Here is a 25368-nt window from a genome sequence, read left to right on the forward strand (position 1 = left end):
TCCCACACTCCTTGGCCCTGCCACTTCACCTGCCACTGCCCACCCAGCTCCTCCTGGGGACCCCTGCAGGCCTTGCCTGGAGCAGGGAGCAGGACCCCAGTTCTCTGCGCTGCTGGGGTCAGCACGGGCACAGGCTACTGAGAAATGAGGGGGCCCTGCCCAGAAAGTTCACAGGATTACGACATCCCAGAAAGTTGTACCTAATGCATGTTCCCTGTCACATGGGTGCGGTTCAGAGGGGGATTTGGGACTCTGCACAAGTCCAGCTGAGGACGTTCTCACAGCAAGCTGGGCAGCCAGGCCGGGGACCAAGAACCATCCTGGGTGGTGAGGCTGCTGTCACAATAGGCCACCTTCATCCTGCCCTCCTCGCCTCCCCAGTCAAGCCTGCGTCCCCCTGCCGCCCCCTCCTCACCGCATCCCTCCTCCTCCTGTCCAGTGAGCCCCACGTGCTGGTAGAGGGACCCCACTCCCAGTTTGGTATCTGAGCCCCGGCACAGCGGGACGAGCTTCACCTCGTAAATCCCGGCCACCCTGACCCACATCTGGTTCCCTCCGCCCTGGCCAGTGTCCTTTCTGTTGCTTTCTGCCTCAGTTACCAGCAAGGATTGAGACCTCTACCACACTGTCTGCGGGGCTGGGGAACTTATTTCTCTGGCCTCAGTGCACTCATCTGGGAAATGGGGATCACCACAGTCCCCACTTCACAGGTGGTCGTGAGGTTTAAATACAAGTGCCTAAAACACTGAGACACCATACTGGTTGTGCGTTCAGAATGTTCCATGTCCATTGCTGCTGAGCCCCGCTCTCCTGCCAGGGAATGTGATCATGGGAGGGGGCGTCAGAGTCTTCACCAAGACAAAAAGCACCTGCGGGCCTTCCCTCTGGCCCGGCACCCTCAGTCTGCTCATGGCCAGTGCAGTCAGTGACTGCAAACAGACACAGAGACAAAGGTGATCCTGAGGGTCCTAGGGGACCTTCCTCATCATTCAAAAATGTCTTGTAAGCAGCCTCTTGCACACCAGCCAGCTCTAAGGGATGGTCCCCACCCAGTTACTCAGTTCCACACGCTTCATGTCCCAGGCCCTTCTGTGATCTAGGCCGGTGGCTGGGTGCTGGGGGCAGATGCCCAGGACGTGGTCCAGCCCCCAGGGAAGGAGCTCCCCATCTGCATGTGTTCCAGGGGCCCTGCCTGTCCCTGTTACCCTGACCCCACCTGAACCCAGCTCCACAGATAAAGGAGAACCGGCCAGCAGTGGCATGCCTTCCTGCCCTGGGAGTCTTGCTTCCAGATCTCAGGGCTCAGCTCCGCCTGTGACTGGGTGACAGGGCCATCTGTCGCCGTGTATCTTGCATGGCCGGTTTCTGCTGAGCATCCGTCACCCTGGGAGATGGTACTGTCGCTGTCTCACAAACCAGGTGGCTGGTCGAGGTTTGGGGAAGTTGAATAACTCAGCCGGTGTCCCCCAGCAAAGACTCAAACCCAGGCATCCTGAGCCCAGAGAGCAGGGGCCAGCGGCACGTCCTGGAAGGGACGGTCCCCCGCACCCCTCTAGGCTGCACTGAGAGGCTGGGGGGCTGCTCGCACCTGGCATGGGAGCTGTGGCGTGATGGCCCTCATTGAGCAGCAGTGTCTGTCGCCCTCTGCTGTGTGCGGGCTGACCCCGCTGGGACCCAGGTATGTGCCCGCGCACCGAAACGGCACATCCCTGCTCTCAGCACATCTGCGGGGCTCAGGTAGCAGGACAGAGAGCCCAGGGCTGCTCTCGGGTGGGTGGTCCGGGAAGGCGGCTCAGAGAGGACCTTCGAGTGGGGACTGCTGTGTGCCCGCGCCGTGCTGAGCTCTCCACGTGGATTATCTCACTCCGTCCTCAAAGTAACACCCTGAAGTCCCTGAGTATTATCTCCGTGTTACAGACAAGGGCGCGGGGTCCCCATAGTCCCTGCAGCTTGTCCTTGCAGAGCCAGGATTTGACCCCACTCCCTCTCCCCAGACCATAAGCCATAGCCGCAGCTCTGTGACGGCCTCAGAGAAAGGGCCAGCCCTCGGCCTCCCCGGCTCTGGCCATCTGGCTGTCAGGCCTTCGGAGACAGGGCTGGTAAACAAGGCAGGACTGCTGCCTCCCTCCATGGCCCCAGGCCGCACAGACCTTGAGCATGGCTCCTGACGCGATGAATGGGGAGACCTGGCGGGGGCGGGGGGGGGGGGTTGGGCAGGGCCCTGCGCTGGGACCCTTCTTCTCGGGAAGGGCGCCTACTGATCGGACACTTGGCTCTTGCCCATGGAGGTCAGGCCCCCTGGTTCAGCTGTCTGTTCCTTGGCTTCGCTCCGGCTTGGCGCAGCTGGAACCCCGGGCCCTTCCCTCTGCATCCCGGAGAAAACGGCTCGGGGCAGGGACCCCGCCGGCGACCCTGCTGCCTTCAGACACAGCCGCTCGCCGAGGGGTTCAGCCTGCTCTGGCATGGGCTGTGACCCTGTGGGGTGCTGCGGGACCTCGGGGCAGCCGGTGTCTCCCTCTCCGTCTCTCCTTTTGTGACACACACGTTACCAAACACCAGGACAAAAGCCCCACACCCGCTACTGCCCCACACGTCCCTCAGACTCCACGTATTTCCCGCACGTGAAGTCATTTCAGCATTATAACAATTCTGTGACACAGGTAGTATCGACACCCGCCCCCCCCGCCTCGATTTTAAAGATGGAGAAACGGAGACTTGCTGGGGTAAAAACACTGGTCACGTTATTTGCTCCTTTATTCATGGAAACGATATGTACTGCGTGTCTACTACTGGTTTGTCTCAGTCCGGTCCCCCAGCTAAGCTGTGGCAGAGCCGGGGGCCTCCCTTCATCTTCCCCTGGTCCAGGGGTCAAGGCCCCTCAGGGTGGGTCAAGGCCAAGAGAAGGCCCTGCGCCCCCACCGTAACGGCCTGGCGCTCTGTCCCCGCAGGAGAGCGAGGATGCTGTCAAAGCTCTGGCGAAGGAGAAGGACCTGCTGGAGCGCGAGAAGTGGGAGCTGCGGCGCCAAGCCAAGGAGGCCACGGACCATGCCACGGCGCTGCGCTCCCAGCTGGACCTCAAGGACAACCGGATGAAGGAGCTGGAGGCCGAGCTGGCCATGGTGAGACCCCACCCCACCTTCACACACCCGGGGTGTCCCCGCGGCTGCTAGAAGCCATGTGACGTGCCGGGGACAGGGTGTGGGGACGGGTTCACCGGGAGTCCCTCGGTGGAGTCGGGCAGAGCGGGCCGAGGGGGGGTGCAGCTGGGGGCGGGGTCTGTGATGCTACATCAGGCTCCTTCCACATCGACCCCTGAGCCCAGGCCACAGCCTGTCATCCACCTGCAGGGGCCGGGAGTTGGGAGCCCATCCACGCTTCCACGCTCCCAGGTCACTGTCAATAAACAAAGCCCGTTTTTGTTTAAAATACACACATTTGTTTAGGAAAACATTAGGGAGAAAATGCACGAAAAAACTAACAGTGGTTGTTTCCGGGTAGTAGGATTGCAAGAAATCTCTAGTGAAAATGTCTTACTTGGGTTGTCAGGGGAAAAATGTTATTATTTTTTTTCCAATCCAAAACAAACCTTCAAAGTACTTCCAAACGCTGTGTTTTCCATGGAAGTGCCCAGCCCCCGTGTGGGGACAGAGAGCCCAGGTGGTGTGTCCGGGCCTGGTGGAAGGGGTCCAGGGCCCTGGAGTCCTGCTCTGCCTGTTCCTGTGTGACCTTGGGCCACGCACTGCACGTCTCTGGGCTTCAGTGCCCTTTATCTGGTACCGGGGGGGGGGGGGCGGTCTTTACCTCACCCTGCCCTCCCTGGAGGTGGCTGGGAAACTCCAGGGAGCCCATGGCTTAAGGGGACTTCGAAACCAGCAGGGGCTTAATGTGGGGGAGAGTGCAGGGCGTTCCTGAGGGGTTGGGGGGTTGGGAAGGGCCCCATGAAACTCTTAAAACACAACGTTCTCCTGCAGAGACTCATACCAGCTAACTGTGTAGACAGCCATGGGTTCTGGGTTTGAATCCAGCCCCACTCTTTCCTAGCTGTGTGACCTCAGGCAAGACCCTTCCCCTCTGTGGGCCTGTTTCATCTAGTCTAAATAGAGATAATTGCATATACTCTATAGGGCCTTTCTGAGGATTTCAGTGAAATAATGAGAGGGAAGCACTTCGCTTGGTGCCTGTACTTAGCGATGATTTGGTGACACAAACGTTCTCTAGGGTCACATTCTTCAGGATCGCGGGCTGCCCTGTGGCAGGTCAGGACCCCGGGCCCCTCCTGGGTCTCCTGTCCAATGCTGACCCCTAGTGGTGAGAACTGCCCAGGCCGGAAGAGGCGGCAGCTGCCCGGTCTCCTTGAAGCATGGGTGCCTTTTCCACCAGTGAGGTCCGTGGCGCTGGCCCCCTGCTGCCACCTGCAGCCCAGACAGAAACCTTTCCAGCTGCAGACCTGGGAAGTGGGTGCAGGTCTTCCCAGTGCCCCGTAGATGGCCAGATGTGGCTTCCTAGCCTTGGAGCACTGGCGCCAAGCATTCTGGGGATTTCTGGGGTCTTTCAGAACTGGGAACCAGATCTCCTCTGTTTCTACTCTCACCATGCCCAGACTGCTCAGCCTGCTTCTGTTCTGGCCAACGAAACTCAGGTTCTTGCCCTCTCCTCGGGCGGGCATCAGACCCCTCTGCTAGGTATGAATAGTTATGGTGAGTGTTTACAGGCTTCTTAACCATCAGCATGGCCGATGTCTGCCTGGGGCTCGGTGGCAGAGGGAGGGCCTTTGCTAAGATGCATGGCAGCCCCAGTGTTGTTGGGGTATTCACCAGACTGGAGGTCCCCTCTGTTGCCCGCCATCTGCAGAATTTCACACCCTGGAGGCTTCTGGAACTGCCTGCCCCAGGCAGCGTTGACCAGCTCGCCCCAATGCTCTGCTGGCCAGGCCGAGACTAAAGGGAGGGCACCATCCCTGAGCATGTGACTTATACATGTGCCCTGGGTGTGAGCAACAGAGAGCCGCTCTGGCTGGTTTAGACGTGGGATGTGCTGGAAGGGAAGTCAGAGGTCACGGGCACAGCAGGAAGGTGGACGCCAGGCTCAGCAGTGGGCCGAAGCCCGAGCAGCTGCTGACGTGGGGAAGCCCAGGCTGTATGTGGAGTGGTCCAGGGGCCCCTCTGGGGAGGATGGGCCTGAACTTGCCTCCGAATGGCACCTCGGTTCTTCTTTCTAAGTCTGATTTAGCACATGGTAGCAAAATGGCCAGTCCTAGGTCCCTTGTTTACCACCTGGGGGTCCTGGCTGTGGCCCCCTGGTGATGAGTAATTTCTTAAGTGACCCTGAGATGCCACCAAGGAGCGGGGAGCTGAGCTGGCAAATTCACACACACACACACACACACACACACACACACCCGGGACATTAACACCGTGGGGAGCAGCCAGGTGCCTGATGAGCATAAGCGGGCCCTGTCCCAAGTTAGGCATCACCCCCCCCGCCAGTCTCTGCTGTGGAGCTGGGCTCTGGTCTCCGCACACCCTGTGTGGCTCTAAAGGGCCTGCTTCCCTTGCGTAAATGCCAAAGACGTCGGCTTCCCAAGAAGCAAAGCGCTCTCGGTGTTTGGTGATGGTGGCACCCACGCTCCCGCTCAGCCGCCTGTCCTTCGGGGGGAGTGTTCCTGAGTAACGATTCTTGGCCACACCAGGCATTATCCCCGGCATGGTTTCACCTCTGTAGCCACAGTGGCTTCGTGGGACCACCCTGGGGGGTGTAGGTATATATTTGTAATATGTTCTTTTATTGAGATATAATTCACATGCCATAAAATTCATCCTTTTTAAGATGTACGATTCAGTGGATTTTAGTATGTTCAGAGAGCTGCACAACCTTCACCACGATCTAGTTCCAGAACAATTTCACCACCCTAAGAAGAAACTCCTCCCCGTTAGCAGTCTCCAGGGAGGCATATGTTCCCATTGTGCCCGTTTCGGGGATGTGGAAACAGGCTCGGAGGGCAGGAGCTCGCCCAGAGCTGCCAGCTGCTGGAGAGGCAGCGCTGGGAGTCAGGCAGGCCCTGTGCCCCGTGATGTGGCGGCGGCGTTCACGAGGCCCCTTCTCAGCATCAGTCTGTGCCCTGGCCATTCAGTCCTCACAGAGTCCCAGTCCTGCCGTCTTCGGGCTGTGTGACCTCTGACAAGGCACTCAGCCTCTCTGAATCTCAGTTTCCACATGTATGAAGCCAGGACTATAAGACCTTCCTCCTGGGGCGAGGGTGAGGTGAGGAGATGCTCAGTGAACGGCAGGGGGTGCCCGGTGTTCCGCACCTAGCCCCATCCTGTCCTCGGCGTGCATTCTCGTGTCCGTTCCACTGGCCGGTCACGGTGCCACATCAAGTCACTTTTAACCTGCCTGGGCCTCCGTTTCCTTGTCTGTACAAATGGCAGCCGCCACAGGCCCATGAGAGATCAGGCAGAGTGAGGGTGGGTGAGAGGCAGGGTCGAGCAGCAGGGGGACGAGGGGGGTGGACATTCTCTGGGTCGGCGCCGCTTCTCCCTCGCTCTGCGGAAACCCGCCTGCCACAAGCACCACCTCCTGGCCCTGGACCAGACCTGCTCACGAGCCTGCTCCTGTTTCCTGGAGGTTTCTGTACCAGGATCGTCCCGGGCTTTGGCCAGCAGAGACGTCCCCTGGACGAGCAGGAATGCGTTGAAAAGCTAGTGAAGGATTCCACTGAGCCGCACTCCCAGCATCCCTCGGGGGCCCAGGCTCACTGTCCAACACAGACTACTTCGTGGCTGCCCAGAGCAGACTCTTCAGGCACTCAGGGGTCTTCACCAGCCCTGATCTAGACGGAGGCCCAGGGCAGGGCCCAGCCCGCCTCCTGGATCTTCTCACCGTCTTGGGGGGCATCAGTGACCCTACCAACCACCGCAGCTGTGACTTACTGAACGTGCAGGAGGACGACCAGCATTCTGGGCCTTCGTGGGACGTAGGCCACGGCTTGTAGATGTTTCATGATAAGTCACTAACCTTTACTGGGTATTTTTCCCATAGGCCAGGGCTCTCCATAGCAACCATGCAATCCTCCTCAGACAGATGAGGGCATGGAGGCGCCGAGGGCGGAGGGACCTCACCCAGGATCCCTCCGCTGGGAAGGGGCACAGCCGGGCTTAAATCTGGGCAGTCCGATTTCCGAGCCCAAACTCCAAAGCACTTCGGTGGGCCACTTTGTCACACAACTCCGGGGGGGTGCTACTTACATAGAAATGAGCCCTCTCTGTTCCCCATCCTGCTGGTGAGGACTTTGCTTAAGGCCACACAGCAAGTTAAATAGTAGGAGTGGAGTGTGAACCCAGTTCTGTTTGGTTTCTGGCACGTGAGGGGGGTTGAGCCAACGTACGAATATCCAGTAGCTCAGAACTCCAGGCGCAGAGCGCTCAGGAGAGGGCAGAGGCTCAGACAGAAGAGGGAGCCAGAGCTCAAGGGGAGCTCCCAGCATTAAAGTGCGTTCAGTGGAAGAGGTGAGCCAAGGGAACGCGGTGTAGACTGCCACGGGAAGATGACCCATTGCAGCACTGTGGGTGCCTGTATTTTAAGTTGACTCTACACACGTCTGTAGTCCTCGTCTCTGTTGTAGCTCTGTCACGAGTGGACCGTTTGTTAGGGTCCCTGTGCTTCAGAACTCCGAGGTACCACCACCCCGTCCTGCAGGACTCACCCCAGCTGTCAAGTAGCAATGATGTCAAGCCGCCTGCTGAGTTAGAAGGTGCCTCTCCCAGGCCCAGACAGAGCTGAGGCCCCACCTGGGAGAAGAAAGCCAGGTGGGGACAGAAGAGCGATCCTGCCTTGGATTTCCCGATGCTTCCCGCATAGGTGCCTGGGAACGTGTGCAAGAGGGCAGAGTGGAGGGCTCATTAGCATATGATGGCAGACTGACCTGGGGCTCGTTTCTCAACCCTGAGTCTGCCTTCCAGGCAGCCAAGATGGATTGGGCAGGAGGAAGCAAGGGAGTAGGGTGGCTTAGCGCATGGAGTGGTGCCCGGATGGAGGGCTGGGAGGCCAGGTGCACGTGACGTGGTGCCCTGGTGGCCAGGAAATGGGAGTCTCCTGCGTGGCTGGGTTGCTGCAAGCCTGTAGCAGCCCAGAGACACCCCCAGCCTTGCCACTTCCTTCAGCAGGATTGTTCCATTGTTCTCTCGTAACTTGACAGAGCAGATTCCCTGAGCTGTCAGCCTGGACATAGCAGACCCTGCTTCCGTTCATTCCGAGGATTTTTATTAATCACTGCATGTGCCCAGCTCCAAGCCAGGGCCTGCGGAGGCCGTGGTGACGAGGCACACCCCATTCCCTGCTTCATGGACTCGGGGTCTGCATTACTTGGGCTGGCGATTTCATTGTCCCGGAGAAACGTGGGCGCTGTAGAAACCACGGGGCTCATGGCCAGACTCCCAGGCTTGGGATCCAACTTGAACGTTGTGCTTGCTGCGCGTTCTTGAAGGAGTCACTTCTCGAAGCTTCCGGTTTCTCCTCTGTCAAGCACAGATAATCTTCACTCCCTACTTGAGACCCAGGGCTGTTGCACTGAGCACACGATGGTTTTCTAACCCGGAGGAGAGATTATTACATGGCTTGGGGGATGGGACTGACACCTTCCAACTCAGCCTCCTTCTGCCACGGAAGAGGAGTGATTTCCTAGACTTGGGGTGTCCAAGCTAGAGGGAGCCCTAAGGATTGCTTGCCCTGGGGTTTTCATTTTACAGGTGGGGAAGCTGGGGCTCAGGAAGGCAGTGACTTTTCCTCCACTCTCATTCAGATCCCAGCTGGTCCTTGGAGAATTAGAAAGAATGGGTGATAAGTGTGTCCTTGGACAGCCCCCCAGTGTCACTTTGTGTTAGCCGGAACTAAGGGGTCACCCCAAAGTGAGTGTGCAGTGCAGGTGCTGGACTCTGATGGGCACGTGTTGCAGAGCCGGAGATGGCCTGGTACCAAGGTCGGATTCACGGCTCTCTCCCCACGGTCGGTCCTGGCCGAGCAGCAGGCCAAGAGGTCCCTGCGATCACGTGGTCTTTTTCTGTCTCCCGGCCCTCTCTCCAGGCCAAGCAGTCCTTAGCTACGCTGACCAAGGATGTCCCCAAGCGGCATTCACTCGCCATGCCGGGCGAGACGGTGCTCAACGGCAACCAGGAGTGGGTGGTGCAGGCGGACCTCCCGCTGACCGCGGCCATCCGGCAGAGCCAGCAGACGCTCTACCACTCACACCCCCCCCACCCCGCAGACCGGCAAGGTGAGTCCTGCCCCCAGCCTGGCCCCGCCGTGGCTGGGGGGGCTTCTTAGGAGCCCGCTGACCTCCCCAGTGAAGGAAGCAGCCCCTCTGTTCCCACTGTAGCTGCTTAGGGGGGTGTGGGGCAGAGGCCACAGGCTTGTGTAACTGAGAAGTCTGAGAGGTGGACTTCAGGCATAGCTGGATCTCGAGGGCCAGACATCATCGGGGGGGGGGGTGTCCATCCGTCGGTCTCAGCCCCGCCTGCCTCCCTTTATCCTCCTCTTTAGGCCGTCTCTTTCCCCAAAGCAGCAAAACAGCCCCCAGTAAGTGCAGGCTTTTAAGGTTTTTAAGTGTAAAAGTTGGGAGAAAGAAGAAAAAAACTCTTTGTCTGTGTTTGTAGTAAATCCCAAAGAAGGACTCTGATTGGCCAGCCGGGGTCACATGCCCACCCCTGGACCAGTGACAAGGGGGTACTACACGGATTCTGCAGCTTGTGTCTCCTGGATTGGGGGGGGGGCAGCAGGGCTCCTTGATTGACAGCGCCACGCAATCACGGGATGTGTGGGAGGGCCACAGAGGTCACACGTGTTCACTGCCCGCATGGGCGGGGGGCAGCGGGGAGCCCTGGGCAGCATCCGCACCCACTGGCCATGCCACACACCAGTGGCTGCCCTTGTGTGACACGTGCTGTTTGGGGATTGGTCCCAGGCCTTTGGAGCCGCAAGTGCTGCCCTCAGCTAGCTGGGAACCCAAATCCCTGATTGCAAAGCCCACTCATTGCCCATCCATCTCCCCCGCCACCTCCCCCCCCTGCCCTCGCCACCGCGTTAAACCCCACGGCCATTTACTACAGCCGCACCTGCTGCCTGCACGCGGTGGGCCCGGAGGCAGTCTTGCTGACCAGAAAGGGCTTCCTCCAGCCAGCGCCTGCAGCCAGGAGAGTAGTCTGGTGGGGGCCTGGGGGGTGTTTCGGGACTGTGCCCTCTGAGCTCAGCCGTCCATTCCGCCACTACCGATCGAGCACCTGCTCCATGCCCGGCACGGTGAGCTCTAGGGGTCACCGTGAGTAAGACACCCGGCGTGCCTGCCCTCATGGAGCGGACACTGTAGGCGTGAAGATGGACAACCAGGAGTAACCGAGCTGACAAACAGAATGATGACAGATGGTAGTGAGCACAGGGAGAGAAATCAGAAGACACTCTTTGGTGGGGAAGATTGTGGGGAGAGCTGATAACTGGGGGAGACCTCTCTCAGGACAGGCTCAGAGACCTGGGTGATGAGAATGTCCCCGATGAGCAGCGACCAGCAAAGGCCGAGGCAGGAGGGAGATGGCCCACGTCGGGCACTGTCAGCCACTGTGACATGAGCCAAGGCTGGTAGGGTGGCCAGAGCCATGTCCATTTGGGCTTTGGGGGTTTTTAACCCCGGCATGACCAGATGCCTGGCTGTGCTGCAGAGTGAGGTCGGAGTCAGGGAGGCCTGCTGGGAGGCTGCTTGGTCTTCCAGGCAAGAGACAGCGGTGGCTTTGGCTTGGGTAGTGGCAGTGGGGTTGGAGAGAAGTGGACAGTTTTGGGGGTTGTGTCTGAGGTTGAGAGAAGTGGACAGATTTGGAGGGTTGCACTGGGAATGACTGGGCGTGGGGTGTGGGGACCTGGCAGTAGCCTCTAGGCTTCTCACTAGGGAAAGTGGTGTTGACTAGCGGTTAAGACTGTTCTGGGTCTAGGGAACGTGCAGGTGGTGGGAACCTTGTGAGGACGGTCACCAAGGTCCCTGGAAACTCCTGCCTCTTTTCCTTCACTGTGGTTAGGAGAGGGCCTAATTGGATCCAGAGGCCAGGGGTTGCCCTTCCCAGCACCTGCTCTCTGGTGACGTGTGGGCCTGTGGAACGGAGGGGCAGAGGACTTTGCAGTCTCTTCTTTATGTCTCAGCTTTCTCATCTGGATAATGGGGGCATAGGGTAGCATCACTGCAGGATGGCACAGGCGAGGACATTCTCTCCACCCCTCACTTACCCGCTGTCCCTGCTTTCCAGCGGTCAGGGTGAGCCCCTGCCACTCCCGGCAGCCCTCTGTCATCTCCGACGCGTCTGCCGCCGAAGGCGACCGGTCGTCCACGCCAAGCGACATCAACTCCCCTCGGCACCGGACACACTCCCTCTGCAACGTAAGGCCAGCAGCAGCAGGGCCTGGGCCAGGGGGCCTGCCTGGAAACTGCAGGGGTTGGGTGGAGGGGTGAAGACGTACCCGCTGTTTCCTCTCGTCCACCCAGGGAGCACTCTGGCGAAGGCATTTCCTGTTCTGTTCTTTCCTTTTGCAAGAAGAGATGGATGTGGGGAGAGAAAGAAATGAGGCCTGTTTGCTCCTTGTGTCCGGGAGGGCAAGAAAAACCCAGAGGAAGGCAGGCCTGGGTCGGCTCAGGGTCTGCGCAGCCCGGGACCACCTCTGGCGGGGTCCCTGTGTCTGGGACCGTGGGCTTCTCCTCCCAGCTGTGACCTTCCAGAGCTCAGGGCCTTACCAGTACTTCATTTCCCCATAGAGCCAGCTCTCAGTCCTTCCAGGAATGAGCCAGATTTTTAAAAATTTTCCAGGAGTTTGGGCAAATATTGCCTCTGGAGAGATGTCCCATGAATTTGTTCTGTTTTTTTGGGGGGGTGGGTTTTTTGTTTCTTGTTTTTTGTTTTTGTTTTTGCTTATTTAATCAAACACATTTTAATGGCATCCTGGGCACCAGCTGCCAGGAGGTGCAGGTCCCCAGCCGCCTAACTCTTGGTGACTGCTGGAGCAGACAGTTGGGCTCCCAAGGGGTCGGGGACGAAGGTGGGTCAAGCATCCGAGGACAGGAGGATGCCATGTTGAGGCTTCAACAGGAAACACCGGGGGAAGGCTGTGGAGACCACTGGATGGTTTTGTTCTGTCCTACAATTGATAACATGGAGGGCTCCCCTGCCATGCAGACCGAGACACCGTGGAGTTAGGTCTTCGAGTGCATGAGAAAGCTTTCTCAAAAACTCAGCTCGTGTTTTATTAACCAGCACAATTGATAACAAAAAAGAAATGAGGTGAATATAGTGGGAAAGAAAGACAAAATAACTCCTCCGTTCCCGTGATACACTAACCTACCTGAAAACTCTAGAGAATAACCTGTAAAACGATTAGAACCAATAATGACCAAGTACATGAATGGTACTGGTTGAAAATCAATGTATAATAATCAGTAACTTCTCTATATATGAATAGTCATAAGAGAACTTTTATTCCAGTCTACAATAACCATGAAAAGTAGTTCAAGACTACTAATAAAAATAGTAAAGACTGAACTTAAAATTAGTTGCCTTTGCCTGGTGACGTGGGCAACAGGGATCGCTGGCCCAGGGCCTTATCCCGCCCAGTCAGAATGCAGAGAAGGCCGCTCCAGGCCTTAAACCCACTCAAGGGGTTCTTTTTCGACTTCCTGAAAGCAATTTGTGCTCAAGACAGAACCCCATGACAGAGGCTGTCTTAAATGACAGAACCAGGGCGAGGAAGGGGGCCGCTAGAGGGCCTCTGACAGCTGTCCCCCGGTTCTGAGGGCCCACTGTTGAGCTGAACCTACAGCCAACAGTGCCCTCGTTGTTAGCACGGGCTAGAGACCTAGAGTAGCCACGCACACCCCAAATGAGAAGACCTTCCCAGGGGCCAGATTCTGTCTTCTCACGGTGGGCCCAAGGGGGCTCAGAGAGCCAAAATACTGCTGGAAAGTCCAGTCTGCATTTGGCCTTGTCTTTCCCCAACTTGGCCTTGGCACATACCGGCTGCTACAGGCGGCAGGTTCAGCGTGTTCGTTTCCAGGATCGCCTTACACAGGGCCCTGCTGCCAGGACCTAGGTGCTTTCATAAGCCAGTTGTCTGCAGACAGCCATTCCAGTGGGCACCGGCCTCATTCTCTTCCCCATGAATTTGGCAAAGATGGCCCGACCCAGAGTAGACCTCTCTTAGCTGCCTGCCTGCCAGATGGGTTCTGTTTGCAAACCTTGGGATGGGACTAAAGACTAAACTACCATTTGTTCCATCCCCACCCTCCCTCAGCCACCTTCATCCCCCATTTCAACAGATGGGCACACAGGTAAGCCAAGAAGAGCCTGGAAAAAGCACCAGGTAACCCTCTGTTCTCAGGCCTTTGACCTGACACCAGCAAGAACAGCCCAGCCTGGACTAAGGTCCTCTCCATATTATTTTCTGGCCACTGATTTAGAGCAGAGGTCGGGACTAACTGTAGGGAAGTTGGAGAAGGTTGATGGACTTGGGCCCAAGTGACATACTTTGTTTTTTTTCATGGCGTTTTTGCCTGCAATTCTGGAAGCAACCATCAGGGGCCTCCCTTGTAATCACTTGTGATCCCAGGGATCCCTTTGCCCCTCAGGCAGTGCAGCCGGACTCTGGGATGTAGGGAAGGCTTTTGCACACCCACCTTTGCATGCCCACCTAAAGGAGCACTGGACCAGGAAGAAACAGTCCCAAATTTGAGTTCTAGCTCTACTGACTATTGGTTCCATCACGTTGGATTGTCTGGAGCCTCTCGGTATCTGTAAATCAGGCTAATGAGTCCCGCCTACCCCTCCACAAAATGAGAGACGCATTGAATTGTTTGTGGGGGAAATTAGAAGCTACCTAGTCTCCCGAGCCTTCCTGTCCTGAAATTATTTTTGTGCTTTTTCCTTTAAAATTGTTATTTCTTTATGAACAGCACCAAGTATAACCTATCTTCAGTTCCAACTTGATGGACCGATTGGGACAGGATCTTAGAAGCCCTCAAGTGACTGATTTGTTGGTCAAAGGGTATTGGGGGTCAAGAGGCCTGAGCAGGCAGGAGAGTACCCCAGGACCCTTGGTCCAGGCAGCATCTCCAACCCCAGGTGCCATTGTTGAGCCATCTGGGAGTGTTTACTTCAGGGGCGGGGGTGGGTTCCCCAGTACAGAAGTAGGGTGGTCCCTAAGAGATGGCTTCCTTCTGTGGAAGACCTCACTCTCCATGGGCCACCTCTGCTCCCGTGTGTTGTGTGTCCCTGCTGTTTCATTTCCCCCCTCTTTTTTGGCTACAGGGCGACAGTCCCGGCCCAGTACAGAAGAACCTGCACAACCCCATTGTACAGGTAGGTGTCCTTCCCTGGCCACTCGGGCCCTCCTTTCACCCCATTGTGACCAGGAATCCCTCTGCCCCTTGTTCCCCTGGGCCCTTGGCATCCCCACTTCCATACTTGGGACACCCAAGGCAGAGAGGAGTTAAGCCACTGCCTCAGTCAGTCATGGTTTGGTTCCTGAGCCAGGCTCAGTACCTGGTTTGCCCTTCCCTGTCCTCTTTCCAATCTGTGGACCTATTAAGTGCATCCCACATCTTCCATCCTGCTGCCCTGGTATCTTCTCCTGGCAGCCAAAGGCTGATGACCCAGGCCATCTTTAGGCACCTTGCTGCAGGATACTGTTCTTTATTCATTTTTAACATTTCGGTACCCTGTCATCAGAGAGGAGGGGCCACAGGGAGGAAAACAGGAATTGAGAATCAGAAGGGGTCTCTGAGATCGGCGGTCTAGTCCTGGGGTTCCCAGATGCCGGTCAATGCACTGCTCCTCTGCATGAGGGTCCACCAGGAAAGACTTTTCAAATGCAGACTCCTGGGCCTTTAACCCTGAATCTGATCCACCAGCTATGGGGTGGGGCCAGGAATTCAGGTAACTCTGATGTGTTTTGGGAACCATTAGTCTAACCTCCACCTTTTGGATGAGAACACTACCCCGTGTCTTTGTGTTTGTAAAGCCCTCCTGTAGACACCACCCTCGGGCCCTCAGTTACCCAGACAGGAGCCTATGCCCATCATCCCTGTTGTCTCCACATCACAGATGAGAAAACTGGGCTCAGAGAGGCCCGGGGTTCTCATTAGGACTGGAACTCAAGCCCCAACACCACACCCCCGCTCTACCGTGGCCAGTCCTGCCTCTTGTCCAGAGCCTTAAGTTCTGGGGTCCTTGCTCTGCCCGCACATAGTTCAGGGTTCTCCTTCCTCATTTTCCGGGCTCCCCTGGGTCCCCTTTTTCCCACGGGGACTTTTCCACAGGAAATTTGTATCCTTGCTGCAGGGTCCCTGCAGACAAGGGCCAGAGCCAGGTGCGCAGACACGCTTTTGCGGGCCCTCGGGAAGCACCCCAGGGGTGTGGGCAAGCTGAATTTAAATGACAATGGGAGTAAAGCAGCAGCAGCAGCTGGCGGTTACTGTGGGGCTATGACACCCAGGCACTGCTGTGAGCATGGTTGTCCCCGCTGACACCCTCACGACTGCCTGGCGTGGGTCCCACTGTTGTCCCCAAAAGCTTCCACAACCGGCCCAAGTCGCTCCGCGAACGGGGGTGGGGGTGGGGGCAGACCCTGGCCTCTTAACGCACCGGTTCCACAGCTCCCTCACCCACCGGCCGTCCCCGCCCCTCCGCCGTAGTCCCCGGTCCCCTGCACCCAGCTCAGGTGGCTTTGTTCTTCTCCCTCCACCCCCGCCGCCGGCCGACTCCTCAGTCACTAGAGGATCTTGAAGACCAAAAACGGAAAAAGAAGAAAGAGAAGATGGGATTCGGCTCCATCTCGCGCGTCTTCGCCAGAGGGAAGCAGCGGAAGTCCCTCGACCCCGGCCTCTTTGATGGTACCGCCCCTGATTATTACATAGAGGAGGACGCGGACTGGTGATACCCGCCTCCCTTCGCCTGCCGCGCGCAGGCGTGTCTGTGCGTGTGGACGTGCGTGCGAGCGCGTGGGGGGGGCGCGGCGGGGTGTGCGTGGCGGTGCGTGTGTGCGCGCGCGCGCGCGAGCTCCCGCGCACGTGGGTGCTGGGCGTGGCCGAGCGCGGGCCCCGCCCCCTGCGGCGTCACCTCTGTAATTGATGTACATATTCCAACCGTGTGTGACTCTGTCAACTCTGTCGTCCTCAGAGCGATACAGTTGTGTTGTTAATCTGGGTTTGTTTCTGTTTTTGTTTCTTTTCCGTGTTTTGTTTTTTTTCCCTTTTTGTTCGGTTCGTTGGGGTTTTTTTCCCCACCCCCAACCCCTCCCCTTCTCCTTTTTATGAAACTTGAAAACTTGAAGGACTGCTGTGTATTTGTAAATAACAAAACTATTGTGCACTCCGTGCTTGTAAATGTCCCTTGTCCAAACTGCTACTTCTGGAGCCCGTCTGCCCAAGGATGTGGTCTGTTTTTGATGTTCCCCCCGCCGCCGCCTCCCCCACGCCCCCCGGTGTGAACGCACGGGACCAGACCCCGTCCCCCACCCCTCCGGGCGCCCGTCACTTTAAGCGCAAGCTGCCCACGTGGTCAGGGTAAGGTCTGCTCCCCGCCAAGACCCGCGAGCCCGGCCAGGGGGGCCTTGCCTTGGCTTGGGCGTGCCAGAGGTCAAACGGGCTCTTTTTAACGGCCTGCCAGTTTTTAAATTGCGTTGCCGTTTTTTTCTTTATGGAAAAAAAGAAAAAGAAAATTGTTCCGTTTAATTTATTTGCACAAACGCAGAAGACTTATTCTATCTAAATTATTACATAAATATCGGAATGTATATTTTTCCATGGGGTGGGCGGGAGGCGGGTGTTTCTGTTGACTTGTCTGTTCTATTCTCATGCTGCTGCCAGACTGTGCAAGGTAGACTTGAGGGTGGCCCGAACCCAGGGACCATTGGATGTCAAAGCTTGCTTTTTTCCGTTCTTTCTTTTCTCTCCCCGCCCCATTCTTCTGCCCCTGCATGGACGTGCACTCCGCCTTTCTCTCCCCCGTCCCCATAGCTCCTCTCCAGGCCTTTATGTATCTATTTATTCATCTGAAATAAGAAACACTGACCTCAGTGAGCAGAGGGTCTGCTGTAATGGTCACCTTCTCTCGGGTCTGTCTTTTGAGGGAGGTTGAGCACAGAGTGAGACAGCCAATCACATGACCACAGGGTATGGCCACAGGACCCTCGGCCTGAGTCGGTGCCACGAGGGTCCTTGAGAGGCTTCCCTGCAGCCGTGTCTTTCTCATCCTTGGTTACTCTGCATGTCGGCCAGGCAGGTGTCCTTGGGGGAGGCGCCCATCTCAAGGGGAGGGCTGTTGGGGACACAGTGTCCAGCACCAGAGCCTCTCTGCCCACCCCCTGCTGGTTGGTTCCTCCAGGTACACTTAGCAGAATCTCTCGGGATCCCTCGGGCCCTGTCCTCCAGCTCGTCACAACAGCCCGGGCCTGCTCAGCCGAGGAGTCAAAGGCTGGCAGGAACATCTCTCTCTCTGCCTATTTAGGGAGCAGTGTTGGCCCCAGTGAGGCTTCACCAGCAAAGGAACCGTGTGCATGGTAACGCCAGGTGATAGAGAACACGTGCGCTTCTAAGCCAGCGCCTCCTAAGGCCTAAAACTAGCTTTCCCTTTTCTTTTGACCTGTGAATCGCCCCCCCGTCCCTACCCCCAGCCCCGCTCCACCTTAACTACTAACAAACAGCTCAATTCACCTGCCCTCTGCACAACAGTAGTATGCTTTCTGCTAACATGTTCAGCTCTTACAAAGAAAGGAGATTTGAAAGTGCTAGAGAGTCTCTATCAGAAGGATAGGATATTTTGTCCAAAGTCTCTAAAACAAAAAAACACCAAACACCAGTAGGCTGCTCCCTTTCCTTCTGACTTGGGGGGGGGCGGGGTTTGGGCAGGAGCAGGCAGGGTACCCTGCCTAATAAGGATCTTTCTGGCCTCCTTTGGCTAAGCTGTTTAACCGAGCCTGGCGGTGAGGGAGAGCGGCCAGAGCTGGCATCTTTCTCTACCGAGAGAGATTTTAGAAAATACTTTTCTCCCCCACGAATTTTTTTTTTCTTTTGGTTGATTTTTATGGTTTGCCCTTTACTTATGAGAAAATAAGATTGCAACCACTCCTGGTAATGATTTAGTAGTTCCTTTTCATTTCAGTTTTTGTAAATTAGGAGATAAATCTAAGAGTTACTAAGGATGATTTATTTAAGAGAACTACGTCAAATAGCGAATGAGTTATGGGTAAATTAGATGAAAATAACTTTTCCCATGGGAAAGGTTTCTCGAAGGCATGGATGCAAATATAAAATATAAAAAAAATCTAAATAAAGCTTATTTTAAAATATTATTGAATTCTATGTTATTTGATTGCTTCTATCTTGCTCCGGGTGGGAGGCAAAGCCCGTGCATGACCTGCTCCTTGGAATTCCAGGGCTGGGTCTGGAGGGGCTGAGAAAGCTGGCTGAATTCTGGGCCCATGGTGGGGCTGAGGCCAGGGTGGCCTCCCAGAAACCTCTCATCTTGGCCCCCCGACTGTAATTTGGAGGAGCGGTCCGCATCCAGGGCGCCTGTGGTCCTAACGTACCATCTCCAAGCCTGGCTCCCTGGCCCTGCGTTCTCCAGCTCAGCGGCCCCAGTCAGCTTTCATCTGCTTCCTTCTCCCCCAACCCCCGCCCCCCAGCACTCCTTCCAAAGGCCCAGAAAATTCACCTGTGAGTTTGGGGCATGTTACTTTCTGCAGACCTCACTGGGCCTCTGCATCGTCCCAACATCCCCCCTTCCCTGGGGTCAGAGACGAGCTTAAGAAAGAAATCGAGGGAGCCACAGGGCTTTCCTGATAAAGGAAAGGCTTTTTCCAGGCTTTTTCCAGTCCCATGAGATCCCCCGGATGCAAAGTCTGGGCCTCCCCCCAGTGAAACTCCACAGTGTGGCCCAAGAAGAGGTCACCCTGCATACCCCAATCCCTGATTGTGGCCAGCGCCCTCCTCCTCTCCAGCAATAAAACTGACGGAAGACTGGCCTTTTAACCCCCCCATCGTTTCTGCTGGAAGAAAGCTCAAAGCTCCGTGATCTGTAGACCAGGCCAAGAAGTTGTGCAGTTCAGGACTGCGAGGAAACTTAGGGACATCTACCCCGGCAGTTCTCAACCCAGCCACACGTTAAAATCACCTGCAGAGCTTTTGAAACCAGTTACCAAGGCCAGGCCATAGCGCTGAGAGCATCAGTAACCTTTTCCGGTGACTCTAAGGCGTAGCCAGCATTGAGAACCTTTGGGCTAGTCTGAGGCCCGCAAGTGGCCCAAGCACACATACCACTGCCCTCCTCTCCCTGGTCTCATGCAAACATCACCAATCGATCGAAGAGCCCTTCCCACCCAGCCCAAAGTGGCCTCTGATGTCTTCACTTTGCAAAGCCTCAGACAGCCACTGCCCATCAGTCAGAGTTGGCATACAAGGAGAAAGCCCATTTGCCGACCCGAAACTAGCCCAACCACCCCACCCCACCCCAGCCCCACTGGGCAGATGGGGAACACTTTGGCCCAGAGCAGAATGACTTGGCCAAGATCCTAACAGTCGCTCCCACAGTCCTGTAACATTTTCAAGGACTGAGCCATACCTATTCATATCTTCATAGCTTTATCCAAAAGACCAACTTCAAGTGGTACCTATTAGAAATTGAAGTAGGGATGCCCAGTGCATCTAGGGCTAGTGTACAGACCCACAGGTTGTGTACTACACTACTCCAGAAGGCACTGTGTAAATGGTGCCCTGAGTTGTACAGTGCACAACCTGCACAGCTGTACTCAGCGGCCCTTCTGCGTGCTCTCCCACCCGTGCTGGCAGGCTCCAACAGCTGTAACCTAGTAACGTAATAACAATAGTAATATCTAACATTTATTAAGCACTTAAACCACGGGCCACAGTCCATGCTGTGCACTTTACATGTATTAACTCAGTTAACCCTCCAACAACCCGCATTTTTGGTGTGAAAACTTGGGTTAAGTAAATTGCCAAGAAGCTAGTAAACAGTAGAGCTGGACTTCAAGCCTCAGGAGTCCGTAGTGCCCTGACCAACATCTGGACAGTGAGGGGGTGGGCCCGGGCAGGGGACATCGTGGAGGCCTCAGCAGGGCCAAGTTTACGCCTCGCCCACCCTTTGCCTCTGGCACAGCTAGCACTTCCTTGCTGGTGTGACTGCATCTATTCCATCCATCCTGTCAGCCTTTTATCTCCAGGCCCAGGAGACCCACCCCCAGGGAGCGAGTGGGGAAGGCAGAGTAGAACCGAGCTGCGGGCCTGCACTAGCACCCCGTTTGGGGCAGAGTTTTGCCTCCGCTGGCCCCGCTGTGGAGCCCCTCCCTACACCAGAGCTGCCGGGTTCTCGGGGTCAGCTCTGCCCCCGACAGGAGGTGGGGGTCCTGGCCCGGCCACAGCCTGAGTCCGGGGGCCCAGGAGCCGCCCCACACCGGTGCCTGGTGGGGACGCGCAGTGCGCTGGGGCTGTAACATAGGAGAGCACCGGCCAGCTCACCCATGTGAGTGGTGAAATATCTACGGGGCCTCTCACCCACAACCTGCAGCTCACAAAACGGACCTTACAAACCGCCCCCCCCCCCCACCAGCCCATCTGCTCTGAACAAACGGCTTTTAAGTTTTTTCAGTTCAAACCCCACCAGGTGGGGCCAACGCTGCCACAGTCCCCCACCTCCCACCTGTTTCCATTTTCGAGTGGAAAAACAACTTGGTGGTCATAAAGAATCAAGAGGGCATACATATCATTAACCTTATCTTAGAAGAGGATTCCTCATTTTATATTCTTAACAAATGCCCTATAAACATAAAAACATTGAGGAGTTTGGTCTTGGCTGTCTGTTGGAATAGTAAGTGCCCGCCAGTGCAGTGTCGCTCTCCAGGTGTAACGAGGGCGTAAATCCCGCTGGCAGCGAGGGTATGAGCATTTATACCCGAACCACAGCCGCACGGCGTCTTAAAGCCCAGTTACCGAAAAATACGCAAATACGCAGCGCGGCACTCTAAGGGCTAGGCCTCCCAGCCCCAACAATCCAGGAGAAGATCATCCCAAGAGGATTAGGTCTTTAAGAAGCGGCCACTAAAAGCCTTGCGGTCTTCTTCCTGAAAATGGCAGGACTTACCAGTCCCCAGCCTGTCCCCGAGGGAACCTTGCAACAGGGTCGGCCTACGCACAGCAGTTGGGCTTCTCCATCCGAGTCCCCGGGAAACGCTGGCTGACTGCTCACCCGTGTTCACTGAGTTTCAGGTTTGATCTGATTGCTCTCTTAATGGGTTACCAGTAAATGGCAGTTAATTGCAGCCAAACAAGAGACTGTATGAAATTGCAGCCACGCTGCACCTGGGGACCCTTGCAGCCCACCGGTGGGGCCAGGCCAGGCCTGGATAACCGCGGCAGCTCTGCTCTTGCGTCTGATTTCTAGCCATTTGTTTACCCGTGAGCCTCAGTGTCCTCTCATCTGTGACGTGGGTGTCCTAACACTCCCCTCCTCCCAGGCTCAGAAAGGAGAGCTGTGTTTCGCGGCCCGGAGAGGACTGGCCCCGTGGCCTTTGTTCCCCCCCGATTTGAGTGGATTTAAGTTCAAATCAGAGACAGGGAAAATGTGTGCAAGCAGCTTGATACACGTCCTGAGCCCAAAGGTGACTCGATCCAGACAGGTGCCCCAGGGGTAAAATCAGGGCATCGGGCTGTGTGACCCCGACATCACTCCAGCTGTGTGCCCACTCCTCAGAGTCCGGGTTCCGTTCCAGTGTGAGAGACTCCGGGCTTCTCTGCCTCGGAACCGGGAGGCTTTGACGCGTGTGCCCGCTGAATCTGCCCCCAGAATCCACCAGCCATGACAAAATTCTTTCTAGATTCCAAGTAGAAACACACTCTTGCTGTGGCGAGCACAGAGAAATTTAGACCATGGGAAGCAATGAGGCTGCCCAAGCCTGGGTTCTTGAGGCGAGAGCCCCCAGGTCACTCCGGGGTGGCATATGTACACGGAGATGGGTGTCAGAACCTGGGCCAGCCTGGCCTCACAGTGAGGCCTGCCTCCAACTCTTTGCAGATACTCACTCATATAACCCTTCCAACGGCCCTCCAAGGTAAATACTGTGATTACCTCCATTTTATAGATGAACAAACCAAGGCACAGAGAGGTGAAGGTGTTGCCCAGAGTCACACAGCTAGAAAGAGGCAGGACTGGGTTTCAACTCCAGCCGTCTGGCTCCAGAGTCTGTGCTCTCAGGAATCGTGCTCCTCAGTCTCTGACCAAGCTCTCCCCCCCACCAAACCCCCCTGGGACAACTAATCAATAGGAAGCTTCAGAGAACTTGAGAAAGCCTCACGAGCCGAGCCCTGTGCAGGCTAGCTCTTTGGGGCTCAGTTTTTCTACCCAGTAGAGAAGAAATTGGAAAAAGCAGTACTTTTCAAACCGTGTTCCATGGAACACTTGGGGTTTCCTCAGAGGCCCCCTCAAGAGGTTGCCATGGCTGATGAAAGAACTAGCAGGCAGGGCTCCAGGCCTACCTTTAGCCAGAGAAGCTCTGCTCTTTTTTTTTTTTTTAAGATTTTATTTATTTATTTGACAGAGATAGAGACAGCCAGCGAGAGAGGGAACACAAGCAGGGGGAGTGGGAGAGGAAGAAGCAGGCTCATAGCGGAGGAGCCTGATGTGGGGCTCGATCCCACAACGCCGGGATCACGCCCTGAGCCGAAGGCAGACGCTTAACCGCTGTGCCACCCAGGTGCCCCGAGAAGCTCTGCTCTTATCTGTTGCACACTGGGCCTCCGTGCTGGAGTCTGTTCGAAGGATCCTAGGACAGAAAAAAACATGAGCAAGAAGGAAAAAAAGAGAGAGAGAGAGAGGAAGTTTGGGAACCACACATAGATCAGTAGTGGTCAGACCTGAGCATGCCTTGAGTTTTAAGGATACAGAGTCCCTGGCTCCATCCCGTACCTACTAAATCAGGTCTGGGGCTAAGACGCTGGGATCTGTGTTTCACACGAGCTCCCCGATGCGGGCTCATTTGCGAGAGGCCACGCAGGGCAGTAGCCGAGGGCAGCATCCTGGCCGTGGGTTTTAGCGCAGACTTGCCCTGGGGAAACTTCCCCTCGGGGACCGTGATAAGGGAGGTTGAGATCACCTCCCTGGGGCAGCTCCAGGGCCCCCCTGTGAGGGAGGAACGGCTGCCAGGGGCCTTTGCTGGGCCCGGCTGAGCAGAGCGGAGCGGTCCGGCATGGCACAGCCGCGGCTCCCGGGCAGCCTCAGAAACCTGCAGCAGGACCCCTATTAGAGTCACAGAGAGGTTCCCAACTTCCCTAGAGGCACACGGCCAGGAGGTGGTGGGGACAGAAGTCAAGCCTGGGTGCAGGCCAAGGTCAGAGCGTGATATCCACCATCCCAGACTTCGCCTGACCTGTGGCCGACTGGGCTTCAGCCAAGCATCCGGTGGACCTGCTGGCCTTGGCCTGGGGACACCAGAGGCTGAGCCCTGCATTGGGAGCGAGACCCCAAGCTATGCTCTGGGGAGCGGTCTGGGGTAGAGCAGCTGCTGAGGGAGGGGCCCCTGCAGGGTTCCACCCAGACCCCCGCCCTCAGCCTCCTAAGGAGGCCCAGCCTTCAACCCAGAAGCCCTACCCCAGCCCCGCACAGTGGAGAGCGCTGAGCCTGGCTCTGGACTTCCTGTTCCAGTTTGGCCAAGGACTCGCTGTGTGACCATAGGCAAGTGGGTCTCTCTCTCTCTGGGCCTCAGACTCCCTCTAAAACAAACCAGGCCAGTGGTGGCCTGTGGAGCCATACAAGTCCCTGGCGTCCTCCCCCTGGCCTCCTCCCCACCACGCTCACTGCCCTTCACCCCAAAGCTCTAGTTTATATCTCTTACAGATGTGATCTCATTGGCACGAAAGATTTTTAACGCCGAGGCAGTGTGACCCCCAGGGGTTAGGTCATCTTGAAGCTACATCTTATGGGCTGCCTCAGGCCTCCTCCTGCACCCCATTGCGGAAAAGTCACTCCCCAAGAGGACCTCAGACTCCCCTGCTCACCCCTGCTCCGCACCAGAGACCGCTGGTCCAGGTCCCTTCCCTCCTCACCCTGGCAGAATAGGAAAGCCTGCAAATGGAGGGCCAGGGCCCCTCCCCAGGGGGCCACGCACAGTCCCCAGATGGACCGTAGCAAGACTACATAGAACGATGCCCCTCCCAGGTGACCGCCTTTACAGCTTGCAGTGCTCTTTCCCAGGCAGATGAAGGTCAAGTTGAAAGGCGTAGCTTCTGGGCAAACTGGGTCCAAACCTTAGTCCTGACCATTTGCTCCCTGGCAACCTTAGGCAAGTTCCTGAAACTGGCTGGGCCTCAGTTTCCCGATGTGGACACTGGGCACCATACGGTGCACTCAAGGGGTGGCTGCAAGGAAGAAACAAGTTACTGCATACAAAAGGCTGAGCTCGGGGCGCAGTGAATGTTAGCCACAATGATGACAATGACAATGACAGTGAGGACAGGAATCTCATTTCAGCCTCTCACCAGCCCTGGGAGAGAGGCCGAGCAGGAGCCTGGTTCAGGTGTGAAGGCAGGTTCAGCAACTCACTCAGGGATAAGACCAGAGGACAGGAGGTGCAGAGCTGACAGGGCTCTTGGCGGCTTCTCGCCCACTCTCCTCATGTTATGGATGGGAAGGGACTTGCCACAGTTAAGCAGGGCATCCGTGGCTGAGCTGGTGGTGGAACTCAGGGCGCCTGACTCCCAGACCAGTGTTCTGAGCTGCTGCAGACCACCAGATTCAGCAGAGGGGGGAAAAAAGTCCTTGTGTCCATTGTTTTGGAAACAATGCTGTGTCTCTAACCCTTAGAGACCATGAACACAACACATTAGTTTATCAAGGCTCTGACAAGTTCTGCAGTGAAGAAAAATAGCTCACTTTTTTCCACTTTGTGTTTCCCAAACAACTGACTACAGAACCATGCATTTGTACCTAGTTCTGTGGACCATCCTCTGGGACATGTTGTAACGGGCGACTCCTTCAGCCCCTGTGTTCCGTGCTTAGAGGCGCTAAGTCAGCGGTTCTTTGGAGAGCTCTAAGCACACCACACTTCTGACATTGTTTAGCCCTGGAAAGTCCCTGAGGCTCATAGGGGATTCCCATGGGCCTTAAGAAGTGAGCCAGGAGCAAGGCAAGGTGGAGTCTGGACCTCTCTCTAGCCGAGCATCCCCTTTGCTCAGGAAGAACGTGAGTCAGTGTGCAGCCTCTGAGCAGGGGAAGGGCCCCCGCAGCCTGGCTAGGAAATGCCAGCCCCAGGATGTTGGTTTTGCTGCTGTCCCAGATCCCAGATATA

The 25368-nt window shown here is 56.4% G+C and overlaps 1 protein-coding gene across 3 annotated transcripts in view; it reads left to right on the forward strand.

Annotated features, from left to right (window-relative positions):
• Nucleotides 1-25368, forward strand: part of KAZN (kazrin, periplakin interacting protein) — a 1011261-nt gene that overhangs the window by 953912 nt on the left and 31981 nt on the right. For 2 of the 3 annotated variants that reach the window (XM_026519796.4, XM_026519794.4), the window contains 5 exons: nt 2949-3119; nt 9079-9268; nt 11280-11410; nt 14325-14375; nt 15784-15907. In XM_026519796.4, coding sequence (XP_026375581.4) covers nt 2949-3119; nt 9079-9268; nt 11280-11410; nt 14325-14375; nt 15784-15907 — 667 coding nt within the window. Of the gene's footprint in view, nt 1-2948; nt 3120-9078; nt 9269-11279; nt 14139-14324; nt 14376-15783; nt 15908-25368 lie in introns of those variants that run through there. The other variant, XR_007190621.2, reaches the window with a different exon arrangement.

This window comes from Ursus arctos, unplaced genomic scaffold, assembly GCF_023065955.2.
Source record: "Ursus arctos isolate Adak ecotype North America unplaced genomic scaffold, UrsArc2.0 scaffold_32, whole genome shotgun sequence".
Taxonomy (NCBI): domain Eukaryota; kingdom Metazoa; phylum Chordata; class Mammalia; order Carnivora; family Ursidae; genus Ursus; species Ursus arctos.